We start from the raw sequence: 16,976 nt of genomic DNA on the forward strand, positions 1-16,976 counted from the left end.
GTATAGGGTTTCTCTAGTTGGGGTGAGCGGAGGCTACTCTCAAGTTGTGGCCCGCAGGCTTAGTTTCCTTGCGGCATGTGGGGTCTTCCTGGACCACAGATCAAACCTGTGTCTGAGTCCCCTGTATTGCCAGATGGATTCTTAACCTCTGGACCACCAAGGAAGTCCAGTAATTCTGTTTTTAGAGTCGATGTTTCTAGGTTAGGCAACCTAAGAGTATTTCATGGCCTTTAGTGGTTTATTCCAGCTGTGTCTGTGGACCAAAGGCAGAATATGTTCTTGATCATTGTGAGCCGTGTTTTGTATTAATATGGGATTCCCTGGTGGCTCAGACAGTAAGGAATCTGCCTGTTAATGCAGGAGACAGAGGTTTCTATCCCTGGATTGGGAAGATCCCCAGAAAAAGGAAATGGCAACCCACTCCAGTATTCTTGCCTGGGAAATCCTATGAACAGAGGGGCTTGGCAGACTACAGTCCACGGGGTCTCAAAGAGTCGTACACGACTGAGCAACTAACACTTGTATTAATATACACTTGAGTTGATTCATCAAGAGGTGTCCATGCTGTGTAGGATAATGAATGAGTAGAAAAGCTGATGAAATTGTGAGCTCATGGGGGGTTGCTTTTGAAATTTATGATCTGATAGAGCACTGGATTGGCACCTAGCAGATCTGAGATCTAGGACCAGCTTTGCTGTGTGACTTTGGAGAGGTCACTTGGCCACTCTGGGCTTTCCTCTGCTCTGAAATGAGTCAGTTGAAAGACTTGTGCTGTGAATTATTTTTATTACGATGGTTTTGAGGTCACATGACAACTTTGAAAATAATTCCAGTCTTGAAGTTCTTCATCTGTGGTGTTATTCCTCATTCCAGTCATAATTGCATGGCTTTTCTGTCTTTATTGCTTTCTCTTTGTTACTCTCTATTACTTTCTCTCTTCCAAAGTAAGAGAAGGAAAAGGTAAAAATAATAGTAAAGATGAAAAGGAATTTTTGATACAATATTAGAACAAAACAAAAGCCTGTTTTCGAAATAGTAAAATGCAAAACTTTTTACTTTGTTATTATGGGTCACAGTCAATTCAAATTGGGCCCAAAGGTGTTTTGGATTAAAATTTCTCTAATGTCCTCATAAATGTTTGTGATTTTATTCATTTAAATTTTTGGTGTCCCTTATATTTCAGCAAGCAAATAAAATCTTAAACTGCAGGCAGTAAGCAATCAAAAAGAGCCCGTAGAACTTGGGGTTTATGTTTCTGTTTTAATTTAGTGCTAATTCTGACTTTATGTTCTTGTTGAGTCGTGAGACAAAGGAAAAGTAGATTATTTTGAAAGTTTTGAATGTGAGAGTGGGAATTATCAGTGTTAGTTATTGAAATAGACGTTTTCAGGCTTGCTTTTTACTTTTTCTGAAGCTATTCAAAATCTAGGTCAAGATTTGCAGCCTTACTCATGAACTCCTGGCACACTGTTCACTACATATTGCTCCAGAAAGGAACTAATAATGGTGGGGAAACTGGCGTCCACCTTAATGAAGTGGTTCTCAGGCATCATCTGTTGAAGTCCCAAGTGCCTCCTTAAAAAATCATACTGTTGATTACTCCTGTACCCGTGCAAAACATGGAATAAATCTCAATAAAAAAAGGTGTCTATGACAGAGCATCTTCCTTCCCTGTTGGCTGGCTCCCACTGTCTAGTAAAGATGTCATTATCTGGGCTGACGGCACTGGACGAAAGCAGATGCTAGAGGAAAAGATGGTTAAGTTTTCCATCACATTTTCTTGAGCTGCTAGCTGTCCACATAACAACCACTTTCATGATTCATCCAAGTGTCTCCAAATAGAGTAAGAACATCTACAGAAATGGCAACCCACTCCATGTATTCTTGCCTGGGAAATCCCATCGACAGAGGAGCCTGGCGGGCTATAGTCCATGGGGTTGTGAAAGAGTCAGACAAGACTCAGTGACTAAACAACAGACCTAAGAACACGACTTTCCTCCAAAAAGTTTCTTTCCACGTTTCTTTCCACATTTGTAAAGTGGAGTCACATTGTTTCTGGACCTGAGTACGTGCCCAGTCAGTGTTAATTATTTCCTTCCTAAAAATGAAATACTCAAAAACTGGGATAGTGTCGCCTCCAAGAGCTGACCTTGCATCAGGAGAATAAAGAAAACCCAGAACAATGAGGCACATGTTTGTGAGCTCTGGTAGGAACTGCGTTTGGAGGACAAGATAAGAAAAAATGCTGACTTGTAATATTTTATTCCGTTGCAAACATTAACAGAGTTTCTGCAGTACAAACAACATGTCTCTCTTCTCCCCAGTTATACAGTTTCTTGTGAGGAGGCGACATCATTTCCTGCTCGGTTTTGTGAATTACAAGGATGCTGTGTCCTGCTGGGGATGCTGGGCTTGGAATGAGGCAGAGAGAGGCTCACAGGGATCTCCAGGCTAGTGGCAGCCCACAGGCTCTTTAAGTTGTTTTCCTTTAAGGGCACAAGCAAAGCCCACCTTATAGTTGACTTTTGTCTTTTCCCCAAATCGAGCAGCTCTATAAAAAAGAGGCTTTGGACCCAGGTTTTTCCCAGGTAGATTAGGAAATACACATTCTCTGTTACACAGTGAAAATCAGTTTCTCTTGAATGATACTTGAAAAACTCATCACTTTTCTTCTCCAGAATAATCATAATCATCTCTGCTCTTTTATTTTAGCTGTCTCCAACTGGATATCCAGGGCACCTCTCCTGTTCTTTTTGACTCTTGAATTGGAAGCTAACAAGACTCTACAGCCTGGAAAGGAAGTAAAAGGTAATACATGTTAAAAACTGTGGTATTAAATTCATGTGTACATCTGATGATCACAAAGTAATGGCAGCGCCTTATTTGTCGAGCGGAGTTTGGGTGTCCTTCCCTGTTTTCCCACCGTCTTCCTCCTGTCCCTCCCCCCCTCACCACCCCCTCCCCTGCCCACCACCACCCAAGCCCTCCTTGTCGTCTTCTCTCTCTGTCTCCTCCTTCCCTTCTCCTTCCTCTCCCTTCTTCACACGTATTCACTCAACAAACGAGTGTGTGGAGTCTGTCCTGTGGGGTCACTGGCAGGAGTGGGAGGGACAGCCTCTGAAAAGGACCTCCCCCCAGCTCTGTGCTGGCAGGTCTGAATGAGAGGCAGTCCTTGCTTCTGGCTGTGCCCAGAGCACTCCCTCGCCAGCCACCTGGGCCCTGAAACATGTGCACTTCCCTGGCTCTCTTTGAGGTTCCCCGGGTGTTTGCTTGCTGCTGCTTTTTCTGCAAATTCTGGGGCTCTTCGAGGCTTAGCCCCTCGTGGAGATGCAGAAAGTAGCGTCAGGGGACTGCCACCCGACAGATGAATTTGTGAACATTCTCACTTGCTGTGAGACCTGCTATATTTTCTCCAATCACTAACAGAACATGTAACATGCGAAAAATCTAAATGACCCCGATCCATAACATAGAATGTGACTGGTCTCTCCCAAAGCCCGGAGTTAACACTAGCTAAATTTGGGTGCACATGCTTTAATCGTTTTCTTCTCTGCACAGACTCATGTTGTTAGTAAACGTGCTTAGTCTGTAATAAGAGCCCTAATCCAACAGGGTAGGATTCTATGGGAAAAGGTGGTTTCCTAATTTCTGCTGGTCATCACGCCTTGTTTCTTCCTTGCGTGTGGCCCTTGCTAATGCAGATGGTGGGTTTTGTGAGCTGGGGACCATGGGTGCTCCCTTGTGCCTGTTCATTTTGGTGGCTTCTGCCCTCATTTAGTAGCCAAACTGATGTTTACCCACCGCCTCTTGCCTTGATAATACATTAGTCACGCCAAGATTCTGGGGAGAACTGGGACTCAGGTGCTGCAAGCCTGCACATCCTTGTCCCGGATGCTGGGTGGGAACGGTGAGCTCCTCCCTTGGCTGAAATCCTCCTTCGTGGTACACCCCCGCCAGCCTGGCTCTGGAGACACTGTTGCATCTCTGCTTGGTGCCTCTGTCCTTAAGGAGCCAGCAGTCTCCCTCCTGGTGAGACTGCCCTCACCTGACTTTCTGCCTCCCTCCTGGAGAGCAGGAGCCTCATCTCGCTTCTGAGACAACCAGCTCCTGCCTCCTTCTTCAGCCTTGGTCACCTTCTCAAATACCCTCTGACTCTACCCCATCCCCACCTGATACCCGCCTCAACTGAATATTCGAAAGCAACTGGCCACATTCCACAGCCTTTGGTCCACCGTTCTCCCGGGTGTCTGTCTGTCTCCATGCATTGTCAGCAGCTGAGGGGGTCCTTGGCCTGTTCAGTTCAGTAACCAAGAAAGCCTGTTGTGGTCCAGCACATGGTTGACTGTAGGAACTAAGCGATGGATGAGTGTTGGGTGGACATCGGGCATCGTCCCTACCCGGGCTCTTTATCTTGGGATGTGGGCACTGCCTGTATCCTGTGGGATGCCGTGTATGCTGGTCAGATGCTCCGGGGGCCGTGGAGCAGTGCCAGCTTTGAGGCAAGGCATATTTTCCTGACTGTGAGTTCTTCTAGGAAACTTGAGATGGTCCCCAGTCAGATTTATGAGTTGGCTTATGGGTGGGGGGGCTCCAGCTCTGGGCAGCCCAGCTGTGGTCCCCTCTCATCTGCTGTTGGAGCTCTTCTCATAGGTGGACAGAGCCAGAACTTCCTGGGGCTGGTGGCTTTGGTGAGAGTGGGCTCTGGGTCAGCATCTGGACTCAGCCACGTGCAGTGTGCATGATGTTGGAAAGCTGTTCACTTTTTGTGCCTCAGTTTCTTCACCTGTCACATCAGGATACAGGCAGTGTCCACATCATAGGCTCCTTGTGAGCATCGAAGGATAAGTTGCTGTGTAGCCTGTGGGTGCACAGGAGGTGTATAATCCACGGTAGAGCTTCTGTTCTATTGTCTTCTGCAGAACAGAGGTGACAATACCTATTTCTCGTGGTTACTGTAAGCATTAAATGAGGTGGTGCCCATAAAATGGGGCCTCTCAGGTGGCTCAGTGGTAAAGAATCTGCCTGCTGAGCAGGAGATGCAGAGATTTGATCCCTGGGTCAGGAAGATCTCCTGGAGAAGGAAATGGCAATTCATTCCAGTATTCTTGCCTGGAGAATCACATGCACAGAGGGGCCAGGTGGGCTACAGTCCATGAGGTTGCAAAGAGTCGGACATGACTGAGAGACCAATCAACAATTATGCTGGCTTTTTTTTTAAATTTGCATAACTTAAAAAATTCGACTTGGTTACATGGTTGCACATGAGTGGTCCTGAGATTAAACAAGTGAAAATAATACAGCTGCTTCTCAAAATTTGTAGCAGTGCCTTTGGAAAGTTTCTGTAAACCACAGAGAAGTTGAGTTGTTGCTCCAAACAGAGAGGTTCATCCCCTGCAGAGGTGACCTTTGGTTTCAACTCTCATTGAGTTTCCTTCCTTATTTGCTTTTGGCATTGATCTGACCTGAGTACCACCTAAGAGCAAAGCAAACCATTTAAGCAGGAATATGTTTCAATATTTAATGATACTCAGTTCTTCAAACCCTTCACTACCTAAGAACTTGTACTGAGTGACCTGTCTCTTTAAGATTCTGTAATATTCACTTAGATTTTCCTAGACTGGATTTCTCTGATTAATATGCAACCATATTTTCCCTTGGGTTTCCCAGGTAGTTCAGTGTTAAAGAATCCGCCTGCCAATACAGGAGCTGCAAGAGACTTGGGTTCAATCTCTGGGTCGGAAAGATCTCCTAGAGAAGGAAATGACGACGCTCACTCCAGTATTCTTGCCTGGGAAGTCCCATGGACAGAGGAGCTTGGTGGGCCACACAGTCTGTGGAGTAGCAAAGAGTCAGACAAGACTGAGCACATACTTTTACTTTTATTTTTTAACCTTGTTTTATTGTTTAGTTAAAGGAGAAAAACAGCCGATGGTAGGTTTTGGGATTTGAGGATTTTTTTGAGATCCTTAAGTTAATTGATAGACCTCCTATGTATTTGTGGCATGAAGGTACAAGTATGTTAAAAAATATTTCCAGTTTGGTCTCTAATCCTAGGCTCTGATTAACCTTCTGCAAAGCCTGTTATCTGCAGTAAATGATTCTAATTGGTACATATGCTACTTTGTAAAAAACAAACAAAACACAATACTTAGCACTTTTTCCGGGTTTTGTACACAAATGTGTAATTTGGCTTTCCTTCTCCAAAGGAAAATTTGGGTCTTTTATGGACTGAAAATGTTTCAAATTCAAGGTGCACACTTCAGTCATAAAGATGAAGTTCCATCTTAAGGAGGAGTGCTGTTTATAGTCTTCTAAATTTTTTTACTAGCATCTCTTTTTCAAGGAGTACTGTCTGGGCTGTGTTTTCTGACCTGTTTTCTGAGTTAATTAGAGTTGGAAAGCAGACGTTTCTTTTTTCTCTTTCTTACCGTCTGGTGTTCAGGGCCACCAAGCCCTGTTATCTTTGGTTGTGTCCCCTGCGTCCACCCTGCAGTTTGCACGTCATTTCAGAGAACCTCTTCCTTCTTTGGCCTCTGTCTGAGCAGATAAGCATCACCAGAACGTGACGCAAGCAGTGATGCAGGCTGTAGGGGACCCAGTGAATTCTAGATTGTTCTGACCTAGTAAGTCACCCAATTTGTGTTTCTTAGTCTTCAAAAGGTCCTTGTAGGAGGATAATTGTACCTATTGAAAAAGCATGTCATTCTTCTCTCATGAGTAATTGCTGACGGCGTATAAATGTGTCCTAGCCTTTTCTCACTTAATTTTTTTCCCTTAAATTTATCTTTAATTGGAGGATGATTGAGGTACAATGTTGTGTTAGTTTCTGCTGTACAGCAACACGAATCAGCCTTAAGTATACATATATCCCCTCCCTCTTGGACCTCTCTCCCACCCCTCCCGTCCCAGTCCTCTAGCTCATCTCAGAGCTTTGAGCTGAGCTCCCTGTGCTCTACAGCAGCTTCCCACTTGCTATCTGTTTTACATGTGATAATACATATGTTTAAGTGCTACTCTCTGAGTTCATCCTACCCTCTCCTTCCCCACCTGAGTCCACAAGTCCGTTTCCTATGTCTGCGTCTATATCCTCCCTGCAAATAGGTTCAAGAGCACCATTTTTCCAGATTTCAAATATATACATTAATATATGATATTTGTTTTTCTCTCTCTGACCTACTTCACTTTGTGTAACAGGCTTCTGGGTTTATCCACCTCAGTTCAACGGACTCAAATTCATTCTTTTTTATGGCTGAATAATTTTCGATTGTGTATATGTACCACAGCTTCGTCATCCATTCACCTGTCGATGGCCATCTAAGCTGCTTGCATGTCCTGGCTATTGTAAATAATGCTGCAGTGAATCTCAGCATTGCTGCCCCCGGATCCGGTGCCACCAGCACTCCCCATCAACCCTAGGACATCATCGATGTCTGTGCTCTTTTCTCAGAACTGTGCTGTACTTTCCGTATGAAATCCTGAAATGTTTAAGATGGAGATGGTGCAAGTTCAATTCCTTATTTTACAGAGGAGAAAATTGAGACCTTTTGACAGTTACTTTCATTTAATATATTTATAAGAATTCAGCAAAGATATCCTTTTCTATTATTATAAGAATATAGGTATTCTTCATGTAATTAAAATATTTACAGAAAGTACTAATAATTAGTGTATTAAATCATACTGCAAGACTTCTCCAGCGGTTCGGTGATTAAGACTTCACCTTCTAATGTAGCTGATGCAGGTTCCATCCCTGATCAGGGAAGCTAAGATCCAAAAAGACCAAAACATAAAATAGAAACAATATTGTAAGAAATTCAATGAAGACTTTTAAAAAATCATATTGAACATGGTCAGCCTTTGGTACACTCCCCAGGAAAGGACAGCTGTGCTTCACCTGGGGCTCTGGGGGCAGAACTAGTACCCAGGAGTGTCCTAAGTGGCCACGTGGTTGCATTTGCTCTTTAACAGTTCACTTAACACATATGTCCTGGCATCCGTGCTACCATGTGGGAAGGCAGGCCCCCTGCTCTTGAGAAGTGCACAAATTACCGTCCCCAAAGCAAATTCATCTGTGTTCTGCGGCGATTTATTGACTGTCTCGCAAGCAAAAGCAGTTTGTTTTCCCCTGAGCATTTCATTTTACCAGTATCCAAAATAACACTCTTAAAGAGTGACTCATGTGCACACACTTAACAGACCAGACCAGGTGTTCCTGGGCTGTGGGTCCTCGAGGGTCTCCCCCAGATCAAGACCAGCATTTGGTAAGCTCAGTTTTAATGAGGCTATAAATGTCCACTTACAACTTTTCCTTTCTCCATCATCCTTGTTTCAGCAACTTTGTTGGCATAGGGTTTATTAGTAAAATAAATTTTAGTGACAAAAAAGTGAAAGTCGCTCAGTCATGTCTGACTGTTTGAGAACCCATGAACTATACACTCCATGGAGGCCAGAATACTGGAGTAGGTAGCTGTTCCCTTCTCCAGGGGATCTTCCCAACCCAGAGATTGAACCCGGGTCTCCTGCATTGCAGGTGGATCCTTTACCAGCTGAGCCACCAGGGAAACCCTTTAGTGACAAATGCACATGCTTTTTGTTTTGTTTTGTTTTTAAAGAAGGGTTTAGAAAAGGGAAAATCTTTTTTCTAGGGTACAGCATAATGTAAGCACATTAAAAAAATATTAAGTGAAAATGATCATTTTAGTAAAAAAATAGGACTACCCTTTTAATCTGAAACGTGGCACTGTTTCCCACTCTTCTCCTTTTTTATCCTTTCCCCCATACGCAAAACATCCTGTCATGATTAAGGATTTCAGTGTTCCCTATCGCTTCATTGATGGTGACATTTCAACCACATGTTTGCAAGTGTTCTTTCAGGATTTGGTGCCTCCTCTTCCCGCATAGTGACTTGTCATTGTTCTGTTGCTTCTGCCTGTTTGGGGTCTCGGGGGGCACGATCCGAGGAAGTCCCAGCAGGTGTGCCATTAGCGCCAGGAAGGGGAGCTGAGGGCATTACCCTGGGGGTGAAATTCACTCATCGTAGTGGTCACCGGCTGTCACAAACGTGTGGCGTCAGGGTTTTGGCAGGACAACACTGGCTGAAATGACCCGTCCGGTAAATGAGGACATCCCTAAACCGGTGTATACACCAGCCCCCTCTCAGTTTCAGTTGCAGGACTCCGCAATCCTTTTGTGACTTGACCACATGGTTGACAGCTAGCTTCTGCAGTAAGCCAGGGAATATCACTAAAGATTAAACTTATTTCCTGGTACCTGGTTCCGTCTTGTGTGGAATAAGCAGAGGTCAGCTTGAGTCTTTGGCAGGATTTGGCCTCAGATAAGCTATGAAAGTCTCCAATCCTTTGTTTCCTCACATATATCTTAAAGAGAGAGTGCTTCCGATTTGTCTGTTTCCGTAAGACATCGTGGGTTTTTTTTTTTTTAGTTTTAGATAAATATTGAAAGTTTATTACCAATGTATAAGAAATGTTTATGTAAATACAGTCATTCTTAAGTTAATTTTTATTGGAGTATAACTGCTTTACAGTGTTGTATCAGTTTCAGCTGAACAGCAAAGTGAATCAGCTATGAGGACATCATTTCTGATTGGACTCATAATCAGGCAGTGAGTAAGAACAGGTAATGCTATTAGGCTGAAAATAATGTTATTCCTACTTTTCAGGTACTGTACTCTGCTTGATCCAGAATATTACACTAATTACATTTATGATGAAGACATTTGAGAATCATAGATGTTCGTTGATTTAAAAATAGAACATATGCATTTGTATTAAGCTGTTGAAAAACAGGGTTTGGGTGCTTTCCCCTGCTTTTCTATCTCAATGAAACAGTGATGGGAATTGTGGGTGAGATGTTGATGTCACTCAGAGATGATGCCCTGTGACCCTTTTGGGGTTTGGCTGCCTTTTACACAGATTGTCTTATACAGCATACCTGTTCGCTCCTGGCTTCTTCAGACTTTGGTTTACCTGGACTTTTTGATATACAGACTTAAGTTTTGCCCAGTGTAATCTCCCTGTATCATTTCATGTTTTGAATTTATTTATTTATTTTTGGCTGTGCTGGGTCTCCATTGCCATGCACAGGCTTTCTCTATTTGCAGTGAGCCAGACGTGAGTCTGGGTGAACTCCGGGAGTTGGAGATGGACAGGGAGGCCTGGCGTGCTGTGATTCATGGGGTCGCAAAGAGTCGGACACGACTGAGCGACTGAACTGAACTGAAGGGTTTCTCTTTGTTGTGGTGTGTGTGCTTCTCACTGCGGCGGTTTTTCTTGTTGCAGAGCACAGGCTCCAGGGTGTGAGGGCTTCGGTAGTTGCAGCTCCCGGGCTGTAGAGCACAGGCTCAGCAGTTGTGGTGCATGGGCTTAGTTGCCCAGCATCATGTGGTATCTTCCCGGACCAGGGATCGAATCTGTGTCCCCTGCATTGGCAGGCGGATTCTTAAGCACTGGACCACCAGGGAAGCCCTCCCCATATCATTTCTTAAGAGAGTGGTACTAGTTGGGTGATGATCACACAGACTCTGGAGGGCAGTCTAAGATGTGGGTGCTCTGGACGACTCTGGAACAGCTGGACTGTGTGCGCAAGGCCTGTGTGCAGTTCTCTAGGCAGAACCACACCTTTCTCCTGCACTAGATGGAGGTTCTGAGGAAGACCTGCTTTCCTGTGGATGTTGTTTTCCATTATCTCAGAGCTGTAATCTACATCCAAATCAGTTATCAACTCTCCCTGGACCCTTGTTGGGAATTTGAAGTAGATAAAAAGCACCTGCTCGTTAACACGTCAGCTCTTTTCTGATTTCTAGCTGTTCCACTTCACACGGTGGAAAAAGCCTGGCTCCCTCAGGGCACTAGGCAGGGACACTGTTTGCACTGAAATGAGTGAGATGATTTTCCAAGGTGGGAGCGGAACACAGTGGGGATTGGTTGATATTTAAAGAGCATGAATGAAAGCAGGAGGCCCCTCACCTGGAAGAGATGCCAGGGCTTTTTGACACTGATTCTCTTCTAAGATTTGAAGTCTTGTCGATGGCTGATTGTGTACACTGGACTTGTTTGTCCAGTGGGTATTCCCCTTCCCACAGGGAGAGGCAACTACTCAACGTCAGCTCAGGTGGCCGGTGAGGGATGCCCCATGTCATCATCAGAGCCCTGACGTGCACAGGAATTTGCTTTTCAGACCCACATATGACTTCATGTTGTAGGCTTTACCTTTTCAGAAAGTTGGTCTCAGGGAAACTCTTATAGATTTCATTTTCATTCTGGAATAAATCGCTGACGAATTCTAAAACCCATGACAAGCTATTCGGTCTCTTTCGGCTTTGATTTTCTTACCAGAACGATAATACTGTACAATAGTGCACCACATCTGAATGGTTGAAGAGTGGTTATATTGTCAGGCCCTGTCTAGATACTTTACATGTATCACCTCATTTAATCTTCATCACATCTCTGGGTTGAGTTATCTCCATTTTACAGATGAAGAAACTGAGGCCTAAAGAGGTGAAATAGCTTGTCCAGGGTTACGCAGCTAGGCAGTAGTGAATTCGAACCCAGTCAGACTGGCTCTAGAATTTCATTCTCAAAGACATGTGGCTCTGTCTCTCCAAAAAAGTAACATACTGCCTGATTCCTTCGTATTCTGGTTTGATTGTGTGAACATACACGTGCCCTTTCCTGGGAGGGGTGTGGACCGGTGAATATGACAGCCCTTGGTCTGGTACTGACACAGGTTTGGGGGGCTTGCTTGAAGTCCTGTCTGTGATACTTGGGGGTTACTTCCTGCAGTAACCTATGGAGACTTTCATGCGCTCAGAGACCCCATGTGCGCTTACCAGAGTGAATGGCATGTGGTCCTGAGCACCACTCACAAGGACCACCGTGGTCATGACATCTCCCAGGGTGTATAGTTCATAGCAGCCTGTCCCACTGGCTGCCCAGCCCTCTGTAAACTGACTGATAGCCTTGTTTATAGAGACGCGGATGTGAACAACAGACTTGTGGATACAGGAGGGGAAAGAGAGGGTAGAGTGAATTGAGCCAGTAGCACTGATATATGTATACTACCATGTGTAAAACAGCTAGCTAGTGGGAAGCGGCTATATCGCAGCTCGGTGCTCTGTAGTGACGTAGACGGATGGGATGGGAGGGCGGCGGGAGAGAGACTCTAGAGTGAGGACATAGACGTATACATATGGATGGTTCACACTTGCACAGCAGAAACTAACATAACATTGTCAAGCAATTATACTCTTAAAAAAAAAATTTCATGACCATACAGTGAATGAATATACTGTACCTATGATAAGAGTTCATGCTTTATAAGCTCACCTGAGTACATCAAAGCTCCCTTTCAGTTAAACATATATGAATGAAAAAAATCAATATTTTATGTAGCAAACTTTCATATGCTAAAACTCCTGTATGAAAACAACAGCTACTAGGAGAATAAAACTGCCGGGACTGCACCAGAAGGATCAAAATAAGTCCCTGTGCTCATTTCTAAAGTAGATGGAGTTGGCCAGGCTGTGGATATTATACTTACAAAATAATCGGCTTAGTAATTTTGGAAATTATAGACCTCACGCAATAGAGGCACAAAATAAAAGCCAGTTTGAAATATTTTGGCCGTCGTGTAGCTGCAGGCCAACAAAACTCACTCACGCTTTAGAATTGGGGATTCATGGATACTCTTTAGGAAAGTGCTGGTTCTGGTTAAAATCTGGCAGCACTTGGAAATTCTCGTAAAACAGGGACAAAAGACCATTTGGATTAATTGAAACAAAGCCTGCAAACTGCTTTATCAATTAAATATGTTCAGCATTAAATAGAATGGATAGCATGTACATTTGGACTGCAAGGAGATCAAACCAGTCAATCCTAAAGGAAATCAACCCTGAATATTCATTGGAAGGACTGATGCTCAAGCTGAAGCTCCAGCACTTTGGCCACCTGATGAGAAGAGTCTACTCATTAGAAAAGACCCTGATGCTGGGAAAGATCAAGGGCAGGAGGAGATGTGGGTGGCAGAGGATGAAATGATTGGATGGCATCACCGACTCGGTGGACGTGAGTTTGAGCAGAGTCTGGGAGATGGTGAAGGACAGGGAAGCCTGGTGTGCCCCAGTCCACAGGGTCACAAGGAATCCGACACGACTTAGCAGTTTACTGATCAGCAACAAGTTTGTATGTGATTTAGTTTTAGGAAATAATGAGTTAACGGCTAAAATAAAAAGCTTTTTTTTTTAAAGACAGCTTTAATTCATTGAAAGTCTGAGTTTAATAGTCTGTTGAAGGGTTGCTTTAAATATCAGTAAAGTGACATTAATCGTCATCTGACAGTAAGTGGGTGAGTACAGGTCTGTGTGCAGTGAGCTGACTGTTGCCATGTTTATTCCAGGAGGAAGCCTATCACTGCATCTACCACATGTGTGGTTCAGGGCACTAGAACTGCGTTCTCCTTCTCTCTTTTTAATGTGTTCTTTTCCCTTATGTTGGTGGTAATTTTTTAAATTGACAATTAGTTGATTGGGGGCTTCCCAGATAGCGCTAGGAGTAAAGAACCCACTTGCCAATGCAGGAGACATCAGAGACTCTGGTTTGATCCCTGGGTCAGGAAGATCCCCTGGAGGAGGGCATGGAAACCCACTCCAGTATTCTTGCCTGGAGAATTCCATGGACAGAGGAGCCTGGTAGGCTACAGTCCGTGGGGTCACAAGGAGTTGGACGCGACTGAAGTGACTTAGCACACACACACATATAGTTGATTTAAATGTTGTGTCAGTTTCTGCTATATACAAAGTGATTCAGTTATACATATGTATACATTCTTGTTCATATTCTTTTCCACTGTGGTTTATCACAGGATGTTGAACTGAGTTCCCTGTGTCCCACAGGAGGACCTTGTTTTTTGTCCATGGAATTGTGTTCCCTCAGCCACTCTGAGCGACCCTGGGTGTGTCACATCCTCACGGCTGCAGTGTGTCCCTGTGCCTGACGACGTGATCATGCTCTCCCTGGCTGCTGCATCACTCTTCATTTAGAAAGTTGACAGGTAGATCTGGGAGGCACTAAGTTCCAGGCAGGTAGGGAGTTCTGTGTGTCTGTAATAGCTCTGTGCTCAGGGTCTGGAGCAGTGCCCGACCCCAAGTGGGTGCTCCAGTGAATGGACTGACCTGCTTGCTCCCCTGCCCGGGTGCCCTCTATGCTCAGAAGACCAGGGTCTCTCGGGTTTCCATGAACGGCTGTATTTCATGTGAGGCCTTGTAATGCAATTCCAGCTGCTTCTATTGATTACAGTTCACTGGCCACCTGTGCAAACTATCGCAGTAGTGGAACACACAAACCAAGGATTCTTTTCATCTTATTTAAAGGAATTATATTAAGATTGTCATACCAAGGACTTCCCTGGTGGTCTGGTGGTCATGACTCCATGCTCCCACGTTGGCATATACACTAGCATGTGTGAAATTAATAGCTAGTGGAAAGCTGCTCTGTAGCACAGGGAGTTCAGCTTTGTGCTCTGTGATGACCTAGAGGGATGAGATAGGGGTGGGAAGGAAGGCGCAAAAGGGCGGGGATATATGTCTACATATAGATGATTCACATATTTGTACAACAGAAACTAACTTAACATTATAAAGCAATTATACTCCAATAAAAAAACAGACTCTGTGCTTCCAATGCCGGGGGCATGGATTCCATCCTTCACTAGGCATGATGACCAAATTTAGCATTATCAGATGAACTATAGCTGGATTTTCATATTTTCTGCAATGAAATTGTCAGAACTAGTCCCTACTGTGTATAAATACACAACAGCTGGTAAAGCATCTGCCTGCAATGCCGGAGACCTGGGTTTGATCCCTGGGTTGGGAAGATACCCTGGAGAAGGGAAGCGCTACCCACTCCAGTATTCTGGCCTGGAGAATTCCATGGACAGAAGAGCCTGGCAAGCTACAGTCCATAGGGATGCAAAGAGTCGGACACGACTGAGCGACTTTTCACTTCACTTCATAAACTTTAAAATAAAATATAAGTAGCTCAGTCTTCTAGATTCTCAGAAGTGATTTGCTGTTCTGTGGCAGTTCTGGAGTGCCCACTTCATAGGTGAGGAAACTGAAGCACAGTTTGTAGGACCCCAAGCATTAACTGTCAGATATAACCTACAGCCTCATCATCCCACGTATCATGTTCTTCCTGTTGTACTGTATATACCAAAAAACTCTCACTAAGTGCAAGTTACCCTTTAAGGAATCAGAAAACCAGGATGTCTTAGTACCACTTCTACATATGTAATTTCTTCCCTTTTGGTTCATCTTTAGGAACTCCATAGATTTAAGGATTTGAAGAAGGAAATCTTTGTGTACATTTTGCCATTTCTTAGTCTTAAGCCTGTATTACCTAATCACTTTCACTTAAAAAAAAAAAAAAAGCTAATTTCTTTATTTATTTGACTGCACTGGGTCTTAGTTGCCCCATGGCTTGTGGGATCTTAGATCCCTGACCAGGGATTGAACCCATGTTCCCTGCTTTGGAAGATGGATTCTTAACCACTGGACTACCAGGGAAGTCCCCACATTCACTTTTGTAGAAGAGTGATTGATGCCAAGTCAGGCAAGCATTAGTTGTGAGTTGTAAACTCTCTGTCCACATGCTTATGCTCGACTGTGCCATTCTACCTGAGGATGGCTGTGGTGCACCGTTTCCTGGGTTGATAGTTGAACCAAGGAGCCTGTTCAGATTTCTAGAGCTATTGATGACAGCCATCATGTCAACATACTTTCAAAGCAAAAGAAAGTTGGATGGAAGAGAAAATACTGGTGATGCAGGGAGCATTTTCAGATAATCCTGAAATAGTGTTCCATGCATGACCTTGATTAGGTGGCAAATGGAGACTCGATAGATTTCCCCTCCTATGAAACTGTGCAAGAAGAATGAGCTACTTTACATTTTGGGGGAGCAGATATGTAAACATTCTGTAGGATTCCAAGTGGTAACATCACTCTTACGTGACTCTGTAGAGAAGAGGTCAGTGTTAATGACCTGAGTGTTAGCATCATGGTTTCTGTATTCTGTGTTTGGGTAGGTTGCTTATAGTGGTGTGAGGACCAGGGAGTGTATTCATGGGCTGTCACCCTATGTGGCTGGATCTGGAGGCTGCTGTTTTCCCCTCTCCCCATCACCTAGACTTGTAACTGGAAGCTGCAGAGCCTGGGATGTGGTTAACCAGAGAGAGACCTCATGGGACTGTTGTTATTATCCTCTTTTCCTTTCTTTCTCTCTTCTTTCAAAACCAACATTAATCAAGCAAGATGCTTAGTAAGGATTTGAAGAGGTTGTTTCCTATCAAACAGTAATGGAGGAAGTCTGTCTCTGTAAGGTTTATACTTGTTTTGCTGAATGACTGCTCTCTTGTAAAACTTGAGAGACTACTTAATGTGTGTAATGAATATTGAGATTTTAGTGTCTTTAAAAATAGGTTCTTCACGTAGGAGGTTAGTGTGCTAGGCGACCGATTTGAGAATTTTGAACAGAAATCGTTTTAATGTCAAAGGAAGACTTAAACTTCAGTTTCTTTCTTTAACCTCTCTTTCAACTTCTCCTGAACAGTTATTAGCATAAAAGCTTAATGGATTCACATTCCTTGGATTACATCTGCACTGTAGAAATTCAGTGTTGATTCTAAACACTTGCCTAATAATCCTTCAAGCCAGCCTGAGGCTCTCCAGTGCTTGAACCTAGTTCATTATCACAGAGTCAATCAGCAGTGAATTGTTTAATAAACAATATTTTGCAGTAGATTTTCTCTAACTTAGTCTCTTTCAGAAGCACCTGCAAGTTCTTTTCAGGAAAATTTTCTGTTCATAGTTTGCGGATAAAAATAGAAGCCTTGAGTGTTCCTTTAGTGCAGGTTTGGTGGGGATGATTTTGGTGGTGCTGAATATATGTATTTTTTTA

At 43.8% G+C, this 16,976-nt stretch overlaps 1 protein-coding gene across 2 annotated transcripts in view; it reads left to right on the forward strand.

Moving 5' to 3' along the window:
• The window catches only part of FAM110B (family with sequence similarity 110 member B), a 143,491-nt gene that overhangs the window by 29,696 nt on the left and 96,819 nt on the right, over positions 1 to 16,976 (forward strand). For both annotated transcript variants that reach the window (XM_061438788.1, XM_061438789.1), the window contains one exon: positions 2,713 to 2,808. In XM_061438788.1, coding sequence (XP_061294772.1) covers positions 2,713 to 2,808 — 96 coding nt within the window. The remainder of the gene's footprint in view (positions 1 to 2,712; positions 2,809 to 16,976) is intronic.

The sequence above is a fragment of the Bos javanicus genome, chromosome 14, assembly GCF_032452875.1.
Source record: "Bos javanicus breed banteng chromosome 14, ARS-OSU_banteng_1.0, whole genome shotgun sequence".
Taxonomy (NCBI): Eukaryota; Metazoa; Chordata; class Mammalia; order Artiodactyla; family Bovidae; genus Bos; species Bos javanicus.